This window comes from Cavia porcellus, unplaced genomic scaffold, assembly GCF_034190915.1.
Source record: "Cavia porcellus strain 051 isolate PalLab524CR breed Dunkin Hartley unplaced genomic scaffold, mCavPor4.1 scaffold_32, whole genome shotgun sequence".
Taxonomy (NCBI): Eukaryota; Metazoa; Chordata; class Mammalia; order Rodentia; family Caviidae; genus Cavia; species Cavia porcellus.
Genome location: NW_026947515.1, coordinates 21,309,380 through 21,332,931, shown reverse-complemented (window position 1 = coordinate 21,332,931; position 23,552 = coordinate 21,309,380). Strand labels below are relative to the sequence as shown.

General features: G+C 40.9%; 1 protein-coding gene and 1 long non-coding RNA gene across 3 annotated transcripts in view; one reads left to right on the top strand and one right to left on the bottom strand.

The window, feature by feature from the left end:
- The window catches only part of Dhrs7b (dehydrogenase/reductase 7B), a 48,564-nt gene extending 41,432 nt beyond the window's left edge, over positions 1–7,132 (bottom strand). The window contains exons 1-2 of one of the 2 annotated variants that reach the window (XM_005001955.3): positions 6,981–7,132; positions 1,000–1,141 (exon numbers count right to left, since the gene is read on the bottom strand). In XM_005001955.3, coding sequence (XP_005002012.1) covers positions 1,000–1,037 — 38 coding nt within the window. In that variant the 5' untranslated portion in view covers positions 1,038–1,141; positions 6,981–7,132. The remainder of the gene's footprint in view (positions 1–999; positions 1,142–6,980) is intronic. The other variant, XM_063242273.1, reaches the window with a different exon arrangement.
- LOC111755652 (uncharacterized) lies at positions 7,088–23,350 on the top strand. The gene is made up of 4 exons (XR_002790207.2): positions 7,088–7,185; positions 14,955–15,023; positions 17,053–17,099; positions 17,238–23,350. It is a non-coding gene; the product is annotated as an uncharacterized LOC111755652 (long non-coding RNA).
- Positions 23,351–23,552: the final 202 nt, after the last annotated feature.

The following is a 23,552-nucleotide window of genomic DNA, read 5'->3' as shown; positions in this document are numbered from 1 at the left end:
GCCTCATCCTCTCAATTGCTGGGATTAGGCATCTGCCCCACTACACCTAGCTAAAGCCCACATTCTTAGTTCTCAAATGCATCCATTGGGGATCATGTAAAAACAACAATCCTTTAGTAGGAGTTTTATACAGGATGGAGTCTAATACTGAGATAAACAGATTCCTAAACTCCATTTCAAAACTCAAACAGAATGCAAAAGCTTCTATACAATAACTGAATATAAGCAAGTTGGCTGCTTAACAAGAACTCAGCAGTTTCCTTGATTCAGCTCAGCTAACATGTTAAGCCAATCTCAATTATGATGCCACTATCAAAGAGGGAAATGTGTTTGTTTGTTTGTTTGTTTATTTGTTTCTTTGGAGACAGGATCTTGTATGTAGTTCAGGCTGGCCTTAACTCACTATGTAGCCTAGGCAGGTCTTGAATTTGCAGTGATCCTCCTGCCTCAACTGGGATTATAGTTGTATACCACCATGCCTTACTAAGAGAATTTTTAAACACCAACATTGTCCTAATACAGTGTTTGCTTTAATAACTACTAAACATTGTGCACATAAACCTGAAAGTTTTTATATCTCCCTTTAAAAGAGAGGTAGCAAATGGTGAGCAGAGATTTGAACCCAGGCAATCAAACTTTAAAGCCCATATTTTTTTGTTTTTGTGGACAGGGTCTTGTTATGTAGTCCAGGCTGGCCTCACACTCAAGAGATCCTTCTGCCTCAGCCTCTCAAGTGCTGGGATTAAACATCTGTACCACTATGCCTAGATAAACTCTTAGATGCACCCACTGGGCATCATGTGTACCGGTAGCATTTCTGGTACAAATACAACTTAATAAAACAAGAGCATGGTATAGCAAACAAGTTCGAAACACGGCAAGCAGCATTCAATCAATTCAGCAGCCACAGCAGACCTCCTTTGACAACACAGTTCAGTGGCTAAATCTGAAATTAGGAGACTTCAGGCAGAATCTAAAAGAATTCATTATACTTCCTACCTTGTGTGTAGCAAGCTGCTTCCAAGATCAATTTTCATGTCATTCAATCTCGATCTTCGTCTCCAGGTTTGTGGTCTTTCAGAATAGACTGACACTTCATTTCTGCACTTTCTCACCAAAGACAAGTCTCATATGGGTATAACTGAATGGAAGTGAGCAATGACATTATTGCCATTAATGACAAGACAGGCTCTGAACAGGTTAACTACCAGGGACTACAATTTTGGCTGGACCAGAGGAATTTAGGTAAAACTACTGTTAAAATTTTCTTTAAAAAAAAAAAGCTGGCATGCTGGTGCATGCTTGCAATCTCAGCAGGCTGAGGCAGGAGGATCACTAGAAGTTTAAAGCCTGCCTGAACTACATACATAGCAAAATCCTGTCTCAAAAAAAAAAAAAAAAAAAAAAGCGTTCAAAAAATTATGGATTAGATGTGACCACTCAAGGGCACCCTACCACAAACTGTGTATGGACTCACAAACCATTCTAGAATAACACTCATAACATCAAACATTTTGAACACTGCTCCAGTTCAACATCTTATTACACTGTAAGTATTAATAAATTTTAAAATCTGAATTCTCCTATTGTTCAAAGGAAGAGAGCATTTCTTTGAAAAATCTAGTATTTTCACCATTCCTATGTCCTTTTGTATATGCAAATCTTTTTAAAAGTTAAATAAGCTAATTCTAGCTAGGCTAAAACTTAGAACTGTTCTTCTGAGGGGCCTGAGCCCATTTTTTAAATGTAAACATCAAGAAAAATAATACACCATCTCCCTGTCTAGATACTTCCCTGTGTATCACAGAGATATAAAATATCTTCTTTTTCCTTCCAGTAAAAGCAATTAAGTAGTACAGATGATCATTCTAAGTGAATTGGAGATGAGCCACAATAGCAAAGAATATTTTTACAAGAAAACAAATTCTCAGAAATCTTAGAGATTATGTATGCAATGGGCTGTTTCTGCTTGGCTAAATATAAATGGTGAGATTTCTTTCTGGTCTATAAATCCCAGTCCGCTTTAGTGGTTATTCAATAATAAAACATGGAAATGCAAATCAAAACTACACTGAAACTCCATCTCAGTCCTGTCAGAATAGCAATCATCAAGAATACAAGACCCTGTCTCAAAAAGACAAAATAAATAAATTAATTTAAAAAATAAAATAAAAGATTGAAATACCCCAAAAATATGAAATAAGAGGGAGGGTGGGGCGTGGAGAATGATGGGGGATCATTAAAGTATGTTATGTGCATGTACATATCTGGCAAAATAAAAATTATAGGAAATAATAATAGCATCATTTTCTATCTTTCCACATTTATGAAGATTATTTTCCAGGTAGGCGGGAGACTAGATTTTTTATTTTCCCCCATATAAATATAGAGAACTTCTATACCCTGTCTGGGTTCACTCCATTACTGCTTTCCTTAACTAGTGATTTCCTCAAAACAAGAAAATAAGCCAGGTATGATAGCTCATACCTGTAATTCCTGCACTCTGAGAGACTGATGCAGGAAGACTGCAACTTCAAGCCTAACCCGGGCAATTTAGCAAGATCTTGGATCAAACTCAAAAATAAAAATAAAAAAGGGCTGGGGACATAGCTCAGTAAAAAGGGTCTGGGTTCAATACATGGGTCACAAAAAGCAAAGAAGAAAGGAAAAAAGGGAAAGGGAGGGGAGAGCAGGGAAAAAATTCTTCCCAGACAAAAGTTTCATGAGACAGCCCATTCTTGTCATCTGAGCATCAACTTCTCCCACATAATTGCCTTTGTGATACCTCCATGTGGATTATTTCAAAGATACCTTACTCAAAGCTGAACTCAGTCTTCCCCCAGATTTCTTATCACCAACAAGTCAAAAAAGAACATGCCCAGAATCAACTTATCACCAAACCCCGACTCATCATCACCCTAAATAGCCCTCAAAGCTGACTTTTGCTTCGAGGGAAAAGCCAGAGTGATCTTTCATAACCACGGGCCTGGTAGTCCTACTCCAACTGGAAAGCTTCAGTAGACACCCCCACACACTCCTTAGGATAAGCCCTGAGTCCTCGACGCAGCTTGTAAGGCCTGCATGGTCTGACTCCTGCCTTCCTATGCTACCTCATCTCCCCTATTCTCTACTTCTCTCACTCCTTCAATCCCTAACTGAAAGCTTAGGCTCCGTAGGATGACGACCATAATTATTTGCTTGCCACTGTATCCCCAAGACATGCCAAATAAAAATATAAACTCAAGAAGAATGCTGAGCTGGGTGTGATGGCGTGCTCCTGTAATCCCAGCACTTGGGAGAATCACTTGCAAGTTCGAGACCAGCCTGGGCTACAAAGTGAGCCCAACGCCAGCCTGAACTGCATAGCATGACTGTCTCAAAAAGACAAAATAAACTAATTTTAAAAAATAAAATAAAAATAATATTGATAAAATAACCATAGGGGCTGGGTGTTTAGCTCAGCAGCACAAGGGCCTGCCTGACAAGCACAAGGTCATGAGTTTGATCCCCCATACAAAAAAAAAAAAAAAAGCAAAGTAGCATTTTAAGTGGGAGGCAAGTGAAACATAAACTAGATTATACATTGTAAAGGGGTAGTAGAGGAAAAGTATGTCTTTTCATGTTTGCATAAGGTAGCTAACAGGGCTTGAACTATAATGAAGCTAAGGGGCTGGGGATTTAGCTCAGCGGCATAAGCGCCTGCCTTATAAGCGGGCAGTCACAAGTTCAATCCCTGGTAACGATAAAAATGAAAAAGACAAAAAAAAAAAGTAAAAAAAAAAAATGCTTGTTAAAGATAAATCTTTATCTACACCAGGTGTCTGACCTTACATTCTCTGACCTTTGGCCACACTGTTCTTTTCCAAGTCTCAAGGCCTCACACATGACTTTCCCTCACCCTAGCAGCTCTTTGCCCACTTTAACTCCAACTCAGTCCTTGTGGTCTCAGCTAAGTATTATTTTCTCAGGAAAGCCTTCCCTGTATCTCCCCATTGCCTTCCCCTGCCAGTGACCCCATTATTTGTTCTCAGAGCACCCTCTGCCATCCTTTGTAGCATGTACCACAACTGTACTTAATATTCAGTTTTAATGATCAACAGGTAATTACTACCATTTACTGTCTATCTTCCTCCCTAGATTAATAAACAACTAGAGAACAAGGCCCTGTCTGTTCTGGTCATCACTGTACTCCCAAACACAGCACATTGGTGGTACACAGCAGCAATAATGACACATATCTGTTATCTGACTAGTTCCATCACTTAGATGTAAACTTCTAACCATCTCAGCCCATTTCTTCCTCTACAAATGAAGATGATATTTTTTACTTTACAAAGATGAGTAATCCATAAAGTGCTTAGCATAGTGCCTGGCATATAATAAATGCTCAATAAATATTAGCTATTACAAGTTGAAGCCTCCCTAATCCAAAACTTCAAAATGCTTTGAAACCCAAATATTTCTGAGTATCAGTAAGCACCACAGGCAGAAAATTCCACCTCTGACCTCATGTGACAGGTCACAGTTAAAATGCACATATACTAAAAACACTGTATAATCTTACTTTTAGGTCTGATAAGGTATATACACAGAAATATTAATGACTTGTGTTTAGACTTAGGTACATTCCCAAGATATCTCATATATATGTATGTGTACCAAAATTTGAATATCTGAAGTCCAAATCCAAAAATATTTATGGTCCCATCTCAGGTAAGTGATATTCAATCCCTATTATTACATAAAGAAAAAAGGGCATAAATATGGTAGGAAAGGTGATCACCCACACCTCTGACTGGGGCACAAACATACTCCTTTTATACAAACACAGTATTACAAATTTGACTAAAACAAATATAGGGACTAAAACAAATATAGGGACATATATATTTTTATATATTATATATAATAATACATATGTGTGTGTGTATGGGAATCGTTTTACCCAATCAGAAAAATCCAGAAGTGGGGCAGATGATGATTACTTTGATCAGGTTTTCAAATTAATATTTCTGAGATAGGAGTCCTCCATGTACTGGCTTGTCTTCAGATTAGCTTCATTTTTAACAATAAGAAGGCTTCTGATAATAGCTGGAGGCCAAACATGGTGGCACACATCTGTAATCCCAGCACCCAAGAGGCAGAAGCAGTAGGATCACTGAGAGCTTGAGGCCAGCCTGGGTTACATAGTGAATTCAAGGCCATCCTAAACTACATAGCAAGACCCTGTCTCAAAATATTAAACAGAAGAGGAGGAAGAAGAAAAGAAAAAGGGGGGGAAAAAAAAAAAGGAAGAGAGGAGGAGGAGGAAGGGAAGAAGAACTGGGGCTATCTATATTAATGAACTGAAATCCTCAACTTTACTCTGAATAGACAGGTCATTTGGCTATCCTAGAATCACCAGTGTACTGGTATAAAATACTGTGTGTGATACCAAAGTACCACCAAACATTGCAAAGGGAAAAAATTTAACAAATTAGGTAATCTTGTTTTCTCAAAAAAAAAAAAGACTATTTCAGCAAAACACAATTATGTACATCAATTTTTATTACACAACCCCTTAGAAAGCAGCCAGCCCTCCTAGAAGTACCTAAAAGCCTGCCTCCCTCACTAATTTGTTGTAGATTAGCTTCTGTAATTGTTCCGAAAACATATGGTGATATCACCCACTTTGTTGTAGTGAGAAGGAAGAAAGGCATCTAAAACACCCATTCCAGTGGATGTTCACAAAAGTTCGTTGCCCATACTGTCCTGAAAAAGCAGGGGTTTTTTTTCCGCTAATTCAAACTCTGTACTACCAAGCTAAAGATCACCTTTTCACCTGCCACTTCTCTAGAAACTGGCTCTTTTTTTTTCTCTCCTATACAGATTGGATGATGTAAAAAGCCCTAATTGGCAATTCCTCTAAGAGAAGCAAGCATTATGCTCACTAAACACATTTGAATATGAAGCTCAAAAGTTACTTTAAATGTATCTAGGCGCAGTAGCATGCCTGTGGTCCCAGCCACTCAGGAGGCAAAGGTAAGAACAGCTTCAGCATGGAGTTCTGGCCAATAGACAACAAAGTGAGAGACCCCCAAGGGAGAGTGTGTATTCTGTCAGCTCTCAAATCTCTATACCAGGGGCTGGGGATTTAGCTCAGCGGCATAAGCACCTGCCTTGCAAGTGTGCAGGGTCGTGAGTTCGATCCCTGGTACCGATAAAAACGAAAAAGACCAAAAAAAAAAAAAAAATTCTCTATACCAAAGGCTTGGAAACTGAAAAAAAACTTATGGGTATTCTTTGTTGGGCACAAGCCAAGTTCCTTGCAAGTGCAATCTCATTCCCACCTCGCTACAGGCTTAAGGATCGATGTATTCTTCCCAAACTCACAGTTAAAGAAACAGATACGATGAGCTTGAAAGTCCGCCCAAACTCGTACAGCTAGGAAGCAGCAGAGCAAATACTGGAGGAGGCATAAGATATCTTTCTCCTACCTTCTGAAAATTCCAATCTCCTTTGCTACTTCTAACATTAGTAACCAGGCTAAGGTGCCACTAGCTCCGTTGTTCTTGCCTTTGGTCACTCTACCAGACCACACTGCAGGGACTGCAAAACGTCCGCGAAGACTTAAGAAAACAGGTGAGAGAAGCGCACTTTCAAGAACACTGTAAGGGCCACACTACTACTCGCATTTCTACTAAAATCAAGACAAGACCTCTGAAACAAGTAGGGGCTCCCCAACCACAATACCAGAGCCAGGGCTGTAGTGTTTTATCCTAGTTGAGCCGAGACTTCCTTCAAAGACTAGAGTCTGGAAACATCCGGGGACCCAGAGCGCACCCTGAGGGCCCGAGGCTTCCGTTCAGCCTCCTTTCTGCTTTCCTCCCTTCACCTAGGCGAGGCTTGACTCAAGTCAGGCAGGATACACCGCCCGCCTTAGTACTACGCCAGACCCTACACCTCTCAGTTCCGGAGGTTCCTACTTCACCAAACCATACCTGGCGTCCTGAGAAACCATGGTCAATCAACTTCATCCTCCCGCCTCGGAAATGATCTAAACCCAACCGACTACACTCGTCCAATCACAGCTTTCGAGGTGCGCATGCGCATCGGACGTGCGTGCGACAAAGTTTGGGAAGAAAGATTGAACTGGTCCTCCTGCTTGAGCGCCCTCCAGTTCTCCTCCCGGAGGAAAATCCAAAGGTTTGTGGTTTAGGTTCCGAGCACTCCTAGGGAAAAACGAAATTGAATGATTTATTATGAAGTCATACTAATAAAAGCATCGTAATATTAGCTCAAAAATTAAAAAAAGAAAGCAAGCACTTTAAAATGAATAGAGAAGCCAGAAAACAGTCCTCTCCTACACATTCACCGAGCAAAGAGGAAAGTTATTTAAATATATAGTGGTCGTTAGTAGAATGTGTAGACTGAGGAAAATGAATTTTGACTTCTAACTACGCAAAATAATCTATTCAAATGGATCACAGACCTAAACATAAAAAACACAGCTAACTCTAGACAATAATTAGCAGAATTATCGTGACTGTGGAAAGGGAGAACAAAAAAGTACCAACTCTAAATTTAATTATGATAAATTGGTTGTAGTTAAACTTAGGACATCAAAAGACCATTAAGAGGACGAAAAAACAAGCAACAGAGCAGAGAAGATATTTGTAATATGCATACCGGAAAATGATTTTTATTCTGAACATACAATTCTCGCAAATAAAATTTGTAAAAGACCTAGAGTGGCAGAAGAAGAAGCATGGAAAGAGATTGTTGAGGGAAAAACTGAGGAAATTCATGTGACTGATTAATAAATAGGCCAGTGTGGTGAGGCATATCTATAATCTCAGCAGTGGGGAGGCTGAGACAGGAAGATCACCACAAGTTTGAGGCCAGCCTGGGCTACATAGCGAGTTCGAGATCAGCCTGGACTACAGAGTGAGAACCTGCCTCCAAAAAAAAAGAAAGTTAAAGTCAAAAGTCTGTTCTTCAGACACATTAGCCACATTCCATGTGTTCAATCCAGTAAACAATATAACAAATGTCCATTACAGATGTAGCATATTTCTATCACTGAAGGAAATTTGTAAGCCAGCTAAATTAGATAAGTCACAGTGAAGGCACATTAACCTTGATAAACAGCCTTTCAGCATTGTCTTTTCTGGCAAATAGTTCCTTTTGTTAAAGACATCTGTCATAGTCTGCTTTGTGTTGCTATAATAGAATCCCAGAGACTTGGTAATTTATAAACAATAACAGTTTTTGTGAATTATAGTTCAGGACACTGAGAAGTTCAAGAGCATAGTGCTGGCCACTGTGGCAGGGGGTGGGCAGTGTCATCTCGGGGCAAAAGATGCAAAAGCAAGAGCTTGAAGGCAACAGAGAACCAAACTTATTTTTATCAGGAACCCACTCCTGAGAGAATGGCCTTAATCACCTCTTTAAAAATCCCACTTGTCAATTTTGTTGCACTAAGGATTAAATTTCCAACACATGAATTTTGGATGTCTCATTCAAACCCTAGCGATATCCTTGTGTTAGTCTGAAGCTATGTGAAATAGAAAAAAACTTTGTGGTATGGGGTCTTTAGCCTGGAGAACCCTGACCTAGAAAACACCCTTTATAGTTATACTGCCTGACTTTTCCAGATATGAGTGGGGTTATGGGTACAGATCTGTAGCAGGACACAGCTATTTCACTTCTAGTCTATTGAGAAAATTCTAACCCTGAGGTCCTGTGGAAATGCATGTGCACACACATGAACTTATATACACACACCGAATCTCAGAGATTTTACTAAAAGTGTAAGAGAACTCTTTAAAAAGCCAATATATTGTCCCCAGGGGTGTTTTGGTTCCATTTGAATCAGAATATGTTAGTTTAATATTTGCTGCATCTTAATCCTGTCTTGATTCGAGATTGTTTTATTTGCTCAGTTCCACTGTTTTGAGGTTCCTCATGAATTTTTAAAAGGAAAGGAAAAAGAAACAATGAAATTTCAATAGTTATGGAATATTATGATTTTATTATTTTGCAGTAGGGGGAATTGAAAGAATTTTTTGTCTTTTTGAAACAGGGTCTCACTATGCAGTTCAGGCTGTCCTTGAGCTCACTTTATAGTCTAGGCTGGTCTCTAACTCACAATGATCCTCCTGCCTCAGCCTCCCAAATTCTGGGATTACAAGTGTGCACGACCATGCCTGGTTAAGAATATTTTTATTTTTAAACATTTTTGTTCCTAATTTTTAAATTTTATTGCAAATGACAAATTATAATTATATACCCACTGGGTGGATAATGATGTTAGGTAGTTCCTTTTAGAAATGGCTCCAATTACATTTATTCTGGGTTCTTTTTACCCCAAACAAAGAATTGAAAAATACAAGCCAAAAATGGTGCCAAAAGTTTGTTTGAAAAATAAGGGGTAAAAAGGTAGGGGAGAAACTGGCTCGATAGAAAAAACTTGAGCAGAATAAAATAGGAAAAAGAGAAAAGAGCAAAAATAAAAGTATGCCTGAACCTGGGAAGCTCAGAGTAGGCTACCATCAAGAGTCAATATAGCTGGCTCCTCCCAGTAGCTCATCTCTTTTATGTGGTCCACCAGTTCTGTATACCAGGTACTGGGTGCCATCCTGGGATCTTGTTATTAAGTCCCACTGATTCCCCAGCCAGCTTTGCCCCACCTCCTATCTCAATGTTATGTTATGACTGTAGATGATTCAAACTAATTAATACATCCATCACCTCAAATACTTGTCGTTTTTTCTGATGAGAACATTTATGTGTGTTTTTGTTTGTTTGTTCGTCTTTTTGAGCCAGGGTTTCACTATGCAGTTCAGACTGGCCTTGAACTTGCTTATGTATCCCAGCCTGGCCTCCAACTCACTGCAAACTTCCTGCCTTAGTCTCCTGAGTGATGAGATTACAGGCATGTGCCACTATGCCCAGTTAAGAACTTTTACTCTTTTAAGACTATACTATTATTAGCTATATTTACCCCTTTGCATTAGCTCTCAAAAAATGTACTCTTGTCTGAGGCTTTGTGGTACCATTTGACCATCATTTCCCTGTTCCCCTTACACCCTGGCCTCTGTAATTACCATTCTACTCCCTGCTTCAGTTGTTCAAGCTTTTCAGATCCTGCAGATGTCTAAGAATACAAGGTATTTGTCTTACTACACCTGGACAAATCACACAATGCAATGTAGTGTTGCTTGTAAAACAATTCCAGACTCCATGGAGAAATCTAGTTGGCAGTGCCGTGCAAGTGGTAAGAACATAAAAAGTGACATTTTCTCATGCACCACCTCACATTGTCTCTCTGTGATGCCGTGGCCTCCCATAGGAATAATGTCAGAAGTATATATTTGAAACCCTTTTAGATATGAACCTAGAGACAAATGCCTTGCAGGGTCCTTTGATCTAGAAAAGGAATCTTGGAAGGACACATTCCAGACACTTCCAGTAGATGGCGCATGGCAGGGCAGTACGGTTGCAGGTGACACATGAGATGGCGCCCTTTAGCTTCCATTTTCTCCCATTTGCTAAGGGAAAGAGCGGCTCCTTCCAGCTTCTGCTACCTTTTTGTTAATGTTTGAGACAAAGTGTTGCTATATATTTCAGGCTGGCCTTGAATTCACTATGTAGCCCACACCTGGCCAGGCCTCCTGTCCTTTGAACACCTCCTTCTGTACTTGTGGGTAGACACTTCTGGCCATGGGGAGTAGATTTCTTCTAACCTATCTCCTAAAAGAAGCATCTTCCTGCTGCTACTTTCTTTCCCTTTCACCTTTATAGGACATTTAAAGGAGGCTAAATCCAGTACTGACTAGTTCAATATTTTCTATTCCTTTTGCACGTATTCTCCTATTGCACATATTCCCCCTCAAAAAAAAAAAAAAAAAAAAAAAAAAAAAGGCAATGGATTTCTCATACAGAACTTTGTATTCCTAAGGTGGCCATGTTCCTCTCTGAGGTAAGGCCCTCCTACCTCAGAACCAAAACTGCTTTGATGTTAAAGTTTCTCCCATAGGAGCTGGGGATTTAGCTCAGCGGCATAAGCACCTGCCTTATAAGCAGGTGGTCATGAGTTCAATCCCTGGTACCGATTTAAAAAAAAAAAAAAAAAAAAAAAGTGGATAAAGTTTCTCCCAGAAAGGAACTAAATTATCAGGGCTCAAAATGTTACAGTGTGAGGCTGTTCATACCCCCCCTTTATTTGCTTTCTTTTCTCTGCCTTATTTTCTTTTGAAACCCTCCAAACACTAGTCTTGAAAACTTCAATTATTTTATGGCCTGTAGATTATAGTTTAGATGCCTACTTATCAGTTAGGCCTCAGTGAGTGAACTTTGGCCAAATCACCCAAAAGCCTCCTCCTCTCCTTTAATTGATTATAAAAACTACAGAAAGGGAAACAAACAGGGTTTCTCTCAAGGCATCAAACTGCCTGGTGCCCACATTCTGCATGTCAGTTAACCAGATGTGTAAGAAGTTCTTGTAACATTCCAAAGCAATGATAGTGCTGCAAAATGGTGGTATCCATGGAAACCTCCTGACCTTGTGAACTCTTACAGGGGTCTATAACAGAAGGGAACAAAGGAATTGGTGCCAGCCCCAGCCAGTAGCCAGAATTTCAATGGCAAAAGCTGACTGACCACTGCAGTTTGAAATAAACCTTATTAGTTTCTGAAAACTCAGTGGCTTGTGGGCAAATTTCTTGAGCACGCTGTAACAACAGTGCCTGCCATTTAGCAACTGTGGGACTCTGCCATCAAAAGACATTTGGGATTTTGAAAAACAAGTGATTCTCAAACATTATGCTTAAGGATCTGTAAAAGTCTATTTGGACCCCTGCTACTCCCACACATACCCATCTGCTGCAGCACAGGGGGGCCCATGACATTTTTGTGATGGAGGACTTCTTGCTGTGTGATCCCACAACAGAAAGCAAGAGGAAAAAGAGCACACACACATGCGAGACAGGATGGGCATAACTTGCTCTGTCTATAAGACAAAATGGGAAATGGGGGGTTCCACCAAATCCCTCCCAAAAGGTAAGGAGAGTCATTAAGAGAGAGCTTGCCAGGGTTGGGGTACAGATATTTGTAGACAAGAACTTTAGGCCTGTACTTGTAACAGGAAATGGCATCCCCAGCCAGTACATTTCAGTTTCTTAGTTACCCAGATAATAGCTCCTGTATCAGTTCCAGTTGCTTCCGGTGTCTTAGAAATGGCTGGTTATTGCGATGCTTAGTTGATCACTATTATGCACACCAATCCCTAGTTGACAAGCCATTCTGCCTCTGTACTTCCTGCTTGCTTATCCCATATAAGCCCTAGACCAACAAAGGTGGGAGCCTGATATTCTGGAAATGATCATCAGCATAAATAAGTCTGCCTCCAAATCCTGCATGTCATTTTGGTGTTTCTGTTTGCCACTGCAGACTTCATAAATTGTAAACAGTCAGAAGCACACTAGTTAGACATTTTCTCTTTTTTGTTGTTATTTTGTTTAACTCCCATAGGAAATTAAACCTGCACTGAGTTATATCCCTAAACCTTATTTTTATTTTGAGGCAGAGTCTTGTAAAGTCCCTAAATTGTCTACTTGGGCTTAAACTTTAGATTCTCCTCCCTCAGTCTTCCAGCTAAGATTCCAGGCATATGCCATGGCACCTGCTTAGATGGACATGCTGCTGCATCTTTAGTTGTAGGGTCTCCAAGTTGCGCCCCTTCCTTTCTGTGTCTTGACTGTAGATCACAGAGTACCCTGACTGCTCCATAACTGGCCAGATGCAAGTTTTTCCCCAAAGAGTTAAACCCAAGCCAAGGACTTGGACCTTCCAAAGCTTAGATAGAGGTGTTTTAGGTTGTCTGGCACAAATCAATCTTCCTTAAACGCTCATGTACACTCCACACCTTGACTGTAGCTCCACAGTCCCTCACTGTAGACGTACCCAGGTAGAACATCCCTTTACTGTGTAGGGTGAGGTTGTCCCACATAATGCTCATGACCTTGGCATTTGGTGTTTCTTTCTTTGGAGCCCAGCTGACCCAATTTCAGTATGGTTTGGGATTGGCTGGGTATCTCCTCTGATACTTCTTTTAGGGTGACTCCACTCCCAGATTTAGTGGCATTAAACGGTAGCTCAGGTGACTTATGAAGAAATACCTTTCAGCCAGGTGTGGTTGTGAATGCCTATAATTCCTGCTACTCAAGAGGCCAAGATAAGAGGATCTCAAGTTTAGGGCCAGCCTGAACAACATAGTGAGACTCTGTCTCTGCCGATGCAGCTCAGTGGGCATATTTCTGGTTTGATTTCCAGCATCCCACCTCTATACCCAAAAGCACTTAATTCTTTACTTCCCATTTTCTAGAATAAGTCTATTTGTTCAACAAATGCCTATGGAGCACTTATTATGTTCAGGATACTGTGGGAAGACAAGGTTTAGGAAGGCATAGTTCAGTCAGCAAAAATCTTAGGAGCTAGAGGAGAAGGAAAATATGCTCACCCTTAGCTGGGACATGAGAAACCTCCTGAAAGTTTAAATAGGAGCAAAATATTTAAATAGGGATGGAAGATTTAAATAGGGACAGAATAAGAGTGGGCATCTATGAAAGATTTGCAGTATGTGGTGGGATCTCAAATGTTGGGAAGGATTTGTGTAGGGACAGAGGTTTGTAGAAAAGAAAAGAAAAGAATGGCCTACTTAGGTCCTCTAGATAATCCTGACTAGAAGTTAAAAACAAACTTTACTAGAGAGATTCCCTGGGAAGCAAGTCAAAAACAGGGATAGAAAAAAAAATGGATAAAGGCACCAAATAGCCTTGGGACTTACACCAAGAGTCCCAGAAAAGAGCTGACAGGAAGGATACAGAGAGAAAGCCAGGTGCACAAAGTGTAAGTCACCTTTATAAAAAGTAGTGAAAGCAAGGGGGGCTGATTAATTTTAAGATAGTGTGTATTCACACCTATGCACTAAGTTACACTTATATACATGTGTGTTTACTCGAGTCACTATATTATTCACTCTAGACTCATTATAGAATATAATGGACAGCACATTCCCCTTACCAACTACTTAAGCTAACCAAGAATAAGGTATGCCTTGCCAACTACTGCCCACCTCAAAGATAAGGTCTTAAAAGGTATGTTAGGACAAGTAAACAGACAGACAAAAAGAAGTATACACAGACTCCCCCATCCCAGAAGAAATGACATTAGGCAGAAGCTCCTGGAAGCAAATTCAGTTATGGCAAGTTCTAGATGGCAGGGGGGGGGGGGTACCTCCCCCCGATAAAAACAGCTGAGAACCAAGGGTCTACCCTTGTTCCATATTTTCAGAGCCTCTACCTTGATACTTTCTTGTCAGGGTGGCTATCTTCTCCTTTCTCCCTCATTCTCCTTTTTACAAATAAACCTTGTCCCTCTAATTTATTTTCAGAGCTGAGTTACAATCCCCATGGGCTTCTGTCCCCAGATGCACTGTTTGCCCTTAGTGACATTAGCAAGGGCACAGAGGAACACACAGGGAAGGCTTATCCTTTGATCTGGCTGCCATGTAGAGTGGATGAAGATGAGACTTGGGAAAGGAAATTGGGTAGGATTGGGGAAGGTTTGGACCCTATTCAGTCTGGAAAGGATGTAGGTTCCAGGTCTACAGTTTGAGGGAAGGAGAGTATAGGGCTATAGTAGATTGAATCATTGTTCATCCAGATGGGGTCCCCTACTCTTCATAAGGATAAACCATCTTTACTCCATAGAACCTGGGAGTAGCTAGGAGACCTGCATGACCAATAAAATGTGGGCAGAGGACATGTGACTTGTGATAGAAACTAGAAATCAAGGGCTAGTGACTTTGATTGTGCTGATTGCATCCTATAAACCAACCACTGCTCTGTATGTAACTTTTTTTTTTGTAAGTAACTCTTTTTTTTTGTCTTTTTCATTTTTATCGGGACCAGGGATCGAACTCACAACTGCCTGCTTGTAAGGCAGGCACTTATGCCGCTGAGCTAAATCCCCAGCCCCTGGTAAGTAACTCTTTATAACCTCATTTGCCCACCACACTGGTCTTGTCTAGTTACTCTGCACTCTCAGTTACCCTCTGGATTTGGAGGCAGACACTTACAGAACACCACCATATATACAGTGAGTCACTTACAGAAATGTTAAAAAGAAAGAAAAAAAAGATCCACAAACAAAACCAAAACCAAAACAAAACAAAACAAAACAAAAAGAAATGTTAAGCAGTGTGGGACTGTGCTTAATCTCCCCTTGTCATGCGGGTACTAATCTTCAAAGTCATAGGATTATTCACCCTTAAGGTCAACCTGAATAATGATCTTACATCCGTTGTTGTGAGGTTGTATACTGTCCAGCGCTGTTACTGTTGCTGATACAGTCCTCAGAGAATGTCACCCAGTGTATTACTAGATGTGGACAGATGGTGGCAGGCCGCTCAACTGAGGAACAGAAAAATGCCTGCTGCCTGGATTTCACTTACATTCTGTTCCCTACCAGCTAATTTTCTCCTGGTTTCTGACTCTGTATGAAATAGACATCATTCTCAGTTCTGTCGGTCTGTCTGTCTGTCTATCCTTCTATCTACCTATCATCTATCTCCAGGGCCCAGGGCCTCAGGCATGCAAGGCAACCTCGCTATGTCTGAGCCACATCCTCAGCCCTTCAGATGTCACCTTTTGGTCGCAATGAGTTACTCGCTTTGTCTTTTCTTCACCCTAAATTAGGAGAGGCGCAAATTTGGTCACAGTGAGGAGAAGGCAGCTCCACCTCCTATTCCTTGAATCTGGTTCGGGTGCCTGTGACTTTAAAACTGCCTGAGCAGTTTTAAAGAACCAAGTGGCCGAAGACTAAAAGGTGTCTTTGGTTTAGAGTCTAGCAAGTAGTTTCCCCCAGGACATCGTCTCCTTCCCCTTCTGGCCTGTCTAAGGTTCTCCAGGCCTTCCGGCTGTCAATCAGGTTTCACTAGTGAATGAACAAAAGTAGTGGCTGAGCCAATCAGACTCTGTCGCTAGGGCTTTTACGTCGGGAGGATTAAGGTCCAGAAAGCAAAGGGGAAAAGGGGGTTGGGGTGGGAGATATGGCAATGCTCTAGCAGGTCGTCCTGTGAACCTGCCCACTAGATCTTGTACTCTGAATCTCTGCTCTTTCTTTCCTTTAAACCTCCTTTTTGCTATTGTAATAGGAATAAATAGCGAGCTTCCCGATCAGTATTAGCGTAAAACGACCGTTTTACTCACTCCGCTCCCCAACAAAAAGACCACATTTCCCAGAGTCCCTTGCGGATCTCACCTAGCTGCCCTAGACTACAACTTCCGGCGACTGGGGATGGGCGGGGACGGGCGGGGATGGGCGGGGACGGGCGGGTCTCATACTTCTCTGGAAAGCGCATGTTCTGTTAGTCTGTAATCTGGACTCTTTCGCACCATATTTTAGGAAATACAGGTTCAGAGGGGCCTTGTGCTCAGAAAATAACTCAAGAAAGGTATTTGTCCAGGTTTGCAGGAAAAGGCAGCGAGATTGATTAGCAGCTAAATGAAGATAGCCCACCAGCGATCCCGGGATACCAGCCGTGGGTGTGTTGCTGAGACAATGTACAGAATGTGGTACACGGTGCTCTTCCGTAATAAAATGCAAAGACAACACAAGTCATGCATCAGTAGCTAAGCCGTGGTAAAATTATACAGTAAAGTGCTAATGAAGCAGAGAGAAAAAAGATACAGGCAACATGGTTGATGATTGTCATAGATACAACGATGTGTGTAAAAAGGCGGACACAAAACTATTATTTTACGAATCCAAGAAAAGACAGTGGAATTGTCGGGGTCAAAATAATGGTTTCCTGCAGGAGAGGAACGGGGGAAATCCTCTCAAGATGTTTGATTACTGATACCCAGCTCCATGCAATTTCCCACAATTTCATATGGAGGGAGTTACCATGGAGAAGTCCACACTTCTTTCTCGTCTGGCGTTGTTTATACCTGAGTTACATTTGGGTGATGGGAGGAAAGTCTAATGTCACTGCATGGACCCTTACAGGTTCTTGTGGCAGATGGTTTGAAGTGTCCACATCCCACCACTTCAAGGTAATCTAATGCTCTGGGAGGGATTGTGCATTTTTTTTTTTTAACCCCATATATTCACGGTGACTAGATCAGAGCTAGAAAAAAGTAAAAGTCAATAAACTATGTGGGAATAACAACATCTTTGGGTTGTTCTTCCAGCTCAACCACTGGCTGAAAAAGTTACAGCAGGCTTTAGGGACTGGTTGCTGGTTTCCCATCCCATCTGCATAGCTTCAAGCAAGTGATTGAACTTCTCTGTGCCCCAGTTCTGGAATATGATGATGCTGATGATTTTTTTTTTTTGATGCTGATGATTCTACCAAGAAAAAACATGCAAGTTTTGAGTCCTGAGTGATGTTTACTTCTAGTGTAAACATGCAAAATCTGGCCTTAAGTGAAACTAAGAACTTATAGATAAAATGAGAACACTGCAGAGTTAGGAATGTAGCTCAATGGTAAGATGCTTGTTTGGCATGCACAAGGCCCAGAGCTCCATCTCCAGCACCACACACACACACACACACACACACACACACACACTAAAATAACAATAACAACAACAAATGAAGATGGAGATAGGCTTGATGGCACACACTTTGGGAGCTAAGGCAGGTGGATTACAAGTTTGAGAGCAGCCTGGAAAACTTAGTAAGATCATATCTCAAATTTTAGAAAAGGAGGGGTGTGGTTATAGCTGTCATTCAGTGTGAACCCTCTGGATTCAAACCCTAATATGGTAGATAGAGAGGGACAGAGTGTGTGGGGCCAGAAGGTGATGGTGCTTGTGATGGGTTTTGCTCATATGGGACTCTGCCAGACTTAACGTGGCACCTGCCCAACATGGCACTGAGTCCTAAAATAACAACACACCCTTCCAATACTAACTTCCCTGTTCTTTTTCCAAGCCACAAATAAACTTCCTACTCTTCTCTTGCACAGGCGCCAAAGCTCCTCCAATTCTATCTGGACACCATGATCCAGTCTCTACCCCAGCCCAACTCCATAAAAGCCATTCCCCAGCCTTTCCTGTTAGAAGGTCCTTGCAATCTCATACAGCCCTCCCATGTCGGGAACCATTGAAGCTGGAAATTGACCAGGTTTGTGTGCAAGGCCAGGGCATGGCCGACCTGAGAACAAGGAGACTCCTTAAAGGGCAAGATAGGCCACACCTGAGGACACCTAGTTCCAGCCCCAATTAACAAGACAGAGAATGCATCTTCAGGCATTTCTCTCCTGTAGTGAAAGTCAAACTGATTTTAGGAGAAAGAGACTTTCTCCTAAAATACTTCTCCTAAATTAACACAACATAGTTCTCCTAAATGAACATAATCTATTACTTGGAAAAATTCTTAAAACCACACCAAGATCCTGCTCAGTTTCTTGCATTTTTCCACTCTAATCCCTTCCTTGTTTGAAAAACTAAATAAATATGGGCTGCCCAAAGACATTCCTTGTCTTAGCCCCCAGAGTCTTGACTCTGTTAGAGGATTTGATCCTGCTGGAATCCTAAAATCATACTACTTGTCTCACTTATTTAAGCCTTCACCGTGTACTCATTTGGGAGATTGGAGATCTTGGCCCAGTCCCCAATACTCTCCCACTGACAGTGAAGGCTTTTTCTTATCTCTGTATATCTTAACTGTATCAAAAAACCTAACAGCTTGTAGCTCAAATTATTGTGTAGAACTCATCAATTCTGATTGGATAACACTTGCATTCTTTTTATTGAAAGACAAAGAGATTGCTGTCTTTGTTTAATAACATACAAGTTTTGAAAAACTTGCCTAGCCTGCCCTGGGTTCCATCCTTAGCATGTAAAAATAATAAGATGGTAGTTTATCAAAAAATATCAAGGTTTAGAGCTAATATTTCTGGGCTCCCTGGAACTTCCATATTCATGAGCTATCTCAGAATGTGAGCTTCTATTAAATATAAGCTTTTTTCTGTTTGAATTGCAAACATATTCTGGGCTGACAAGGTTAACAAATCAATGTCAGAGTTGTCTTAGTAACTACTTCATTGGATTGCTGGGAGGAATAAATTATAATATGAATCACAATAGAATAATTTCTTTCTTCTTTTGAGAGAGTCTTCCTATGTAGTTTAGGCTAGCTTTGAACTTACTCTATATTACAGGCAGTCTTTCAAACTCTTGGTGAGCCTCCTGCCTCAGCCTCCTAAGTACTGGAATTACAGACATGGGTCACTATGGCTAGAACAATACTTTTTAAAAACTTCCTCTGTGTGTGTGTGTGTGCTACTGAAGTGAGCCCTGTTTTTTCTTTCTTTGGGTGTTTTTGTTGTTTTTGGTTTTTTGAGACAGAATCTTCGTATGTAGTGCAGGCTGACCTTGAATTCACTTATGTAGTCCAGCCTGGCCTCGAGCCCCACAGCAATCCTCCTGCCTGAGTCTCCTGAGTGCTGAGATTACAGGTGTGCATCACCACACCCAGCCTAATAGAACGGTTTTTGACCCATGGTAAGTAATCAATAAGTAATTATCTATCTTTGTTATTTCGATAAGCACCATCATCAAAGCCTCAGAAATCTCGCTTTAAATTGTCACCCTGCCACTGGTGTGAGTTTGGACCTGTGAGCCTCATAGAGTATGGGGTAGGGGGAGCATGCAAAATGGAAATTGATGCCAGCTTCTTCCGACTGTAATGAAGATGAACAGAATTAAAGATGGAAAAGGGGTTGTTTTAAGAAGTATAAGAGATTATTAATTGATTTGACAAAATTATTTGATTTAATTTGGTTATGACTGAATTTTTTCCTGAGAAAATCAAGTGCAGAATAGCTTAATTAACTTCAGTTTAGCTATTTTTAGTACATTTTTATTTAACTTTCCAAATGTCAACAATATTGTGCTTCTGTACCACACATGAACTGCTCCTGCATACAAGTTTTCAACTTTCTTAAAAGGCAGGCACAAAACCCAAGAGTAATTGTGTGAATTCCATGTGATGTTGATTCCTCTCAACATCACATGGAATTGATGGCGCAATAGAGAAGCAAAAGTACAAAATTAACAGTTTTACTGAATTGAGCACGTGGAAAGGAGCACATGACCCATGGGGGCCGGGCTGTCTCCGATCAGATACAGAGAGGCAGAGGGTTATATGACTTCTCTGATTGAAGTGGCGCATGAGGCAGATAATGATGATGGATGAGGAAACGATTTTCAGTACTGGAAAACAAGCTCTTTTCATTTTATTTTGGACCAGCGTCTGAATTAAGTTGCCCAGGCTGCCCTCAATTTACGGTCCTCCTGACATAGGAGATTAGGGCGTGGCAAAGCTAGGAAAGTAGGTATGACGTGCTAATTACAAGATCCCAAAACATGGAGGTAGAACAGTTCCCAAAGCCCTGCACGTGGACTTCTGGGAACCGGAGCGGGTTTTTAATGGGATGGCCTAGACCCGACATCAGGCTGAGGGGTGGGATCCCAATGCTGCCTCTCCGGACCTGTATGTAGAGCTTCTAGAAGGTCTCCTCAGGATTTGGACAGTATAAAAGGACACAGACACCAAGAAGAACTTGTCATTGTGACTCTCCTTGTGATAGCCTGCCGTGTCCTCCGGGGTGTATTCTTATCTTGCTTTTCCCTCTTTATTCTGCCCAGCTCATAGTGCAGAGCCAGTTTCTCACTCTTCACTTTTACCTTTTCAAGTAAACATTGCCACTGCCTGTTGTTCGTTTAGTTCAGTTCTACATGAAGATGAGAAGAATTTGGAATCTACCTCCAGAAAAAGAGGTGACAAATCCAGAACGTGCCAAGTTTTATTTGGTGAGCCACTTTCAGAAGGAGTTACTTGCTAACACTCCTGTCTCAGCCTTTCAAGTATCTGGCATTGTCACCAGGAGGGGGTTCCATTGTTCCTAGGTGGAGGGCGAAAGAGTTTTCGAAAAGAGGACATGGAGGCTTCAATTTATGCTAAAAAAACATTTCTCGATGTGTCAATATTCTTTGTTTGTTTGTTTGTTTTTTGTCTTTTTCCTTTTTATCGGTACCGGGGATCGAACTCACGACTGCCTGCTTGCAAGGCAGGCGCTTATGCCGCTGAGCTAAATCCCCAGCCCAGGATGTGTCAATATTCTTTTTTTTTTTTTTTTTTTTTGTCTTTTTTTTGTCTTTTTGAGACAGGGTCTCTCTACACAGTTCAGGCTGGCCTTGAGCTCACTTTGTAGCCTAGGCTGGTCTTGAACTCACAACAATCCTCCTGCCTCAGCCTCCTGAGTGCTGGGATTACAGGCGTGAGCCACCAACGCCCGGCTAGGGTGTGTCAGTGTAAGGCATAGGCAGGTTTATTAGGTAGAGTTCAAATGTAAGAGAAAATGGAGAAAAACTTCAGCCTGAGGAGCTGACAAGGTATGGTATGGCTCTGATGAAAAGGGTCAGACGGGCCTCTTAGCAGAAGAAGGAGACCAGTTTTTACAGAGTTGAGGGGTTGACTAGAGCCTAGCTGATCATTATCTCAGTTCTGTTTTTCCAGATGACTTGGAAGAAGTCTTTATTGCTTGAGGGACAATTCAATCTCATGAGATAATTATTTCTGTTCGAGGCAGTCTCAGACAGGTGTAGGCACTGATGGAATTCAGAACGACCCTAGGTTTAGGGCACTGACTGTAGACTTCTCTCGGTGCTCAATGGTAGGTGAATGTCCCTATAAATCTCTTGGTGTCCTCAGTCTTGTAAGGGGAATGAGATAGGTTATGTAATCTCAGGGATAATCAACCTGGTTTTGCCATCCCTAAATGATTAACATGCCTATGTGCAGAGAAGTTATGTTACTCCAAGTTTTCAGGTCATAGACAATCCTGAATGAATGTTGAGATTTATTCTGTTTTTAGTTTGTTATTGAGACTTTGTAGACCCGGTAGGGACAGGTGGTCACAGGCAGGAAAAAGGATGAAATAAAATCTCATTAAGCTTGATTAAAGAAGTTAACAGGAACCCTACTAACGGAAATTTTGCCCTGTAGCTATACTTCAGCAATTAGAAAGAAGTGTAAAGACAAAGAAACCAGGCTCCTGAAGGCACCAGGTAATACAATTCACATAAGAATTTAGAGTAAACAGGCTAAACAGGGATATAGCCAGAAACATGAAAGGCCTGGATAACCACCCCCTTCCCTCAATAAAATGCAAAGGAGATAAGGAACCTTGTTTAACATATAAAACACACATTTTCCCTTTACTTAATCATTAATTCTAAGTTACCTTTTTATAAGGCTCCGTCATACACTTATCCATCACAAAGTGACAGTGAGAAATCAAATAGCCATAAAGAATATAGATAGATTTTTAATTTTTTAAAAAAACTTCAACACCTCAGAACTTGTGTCTGTTTTAAAACTATTGTTTGAGGGGCTGGGGATTTAGCTCAGCAGCATAAGCACCTGCCTTGCAAGCAGGCGGTTGTGAGTTCGATCCCTGGTACCAATAAAAAGGAAAAAGACAAAAAAACAAAAAACTATTGTTTGAGAGACAGACACCAGCTTCTCCCTGTGAGTCAGAGCCATTTGCAGATCAGGAAAAGACAGAATAAAGCCATACCAGCAAGCAAGCCCAGTCTGGGAATCTGCGCCATGCATGGGCCACCACTGGACTGGAACAGACAGACCCCATTCCCTTCTGGTGTACGGGCTGGCAAACAAGAAGTACCAACACCCGCTACTCCCCGGCCATAAGCGGTAGGCTTATCTGGAGAAACACACGCTGTGATGATAGCTATAGAGGTGAAATGCAATTGGATGTCTGTGGTGCTTTGGTGTTTCACTGACATTGCAGGTCAAGGGCCAGTGGTTTGATCACATGTTTAGAGGATAGCAATGCGCAGTGTGACATCTAGGGGGGGATCCCCTTCTGAGGGTTGCAGCCATTGTTGATTACCTATGGTCTTGTTTTGGAAGTCCTATATCATTTCCATTGTTTTTTGGGTAGATTTTATTCTTTTTTTTGAGTATGTCAAATTGGATGGCAGGGGCTGCTATTTCAAAGATAACAAGATATATTAAGGTACAATTTTAGATTTACTGTAGGCTTGCTTTGAAGTCTTTATTGCATACATTGTTTTGCTTTTATTATTTCTATTCTGTTCTGTTTGATTTTTACTATGTCCAAAGTTATCTGCAGCTATTTTGAAGGCATCAAAAGGTATTATGGTAACTAGTTGATTTTGTAATGTTTGAAAGTCCTCTGTCTCTTATACTGGTTTGTTTTGGTTTTATTCTGTTTTATCCTCTTTAAAATAAAAATTAAAAATACTATTATTTGATTGATAATGAGTTGGAGTGCTTTTGGATAATATTCCATTTTCTATGAATTGAAATCTACATAATAAATGTAATATGTTGTCTCTTTTCTAATTAAATACTTGTTATAAACAAATAAATAATAAGTTGTGTGACTTTTTAACATACAAAGGACATACAGGGTCTAGTCTACTCTTTGTTCTTGAACCATTTTGAT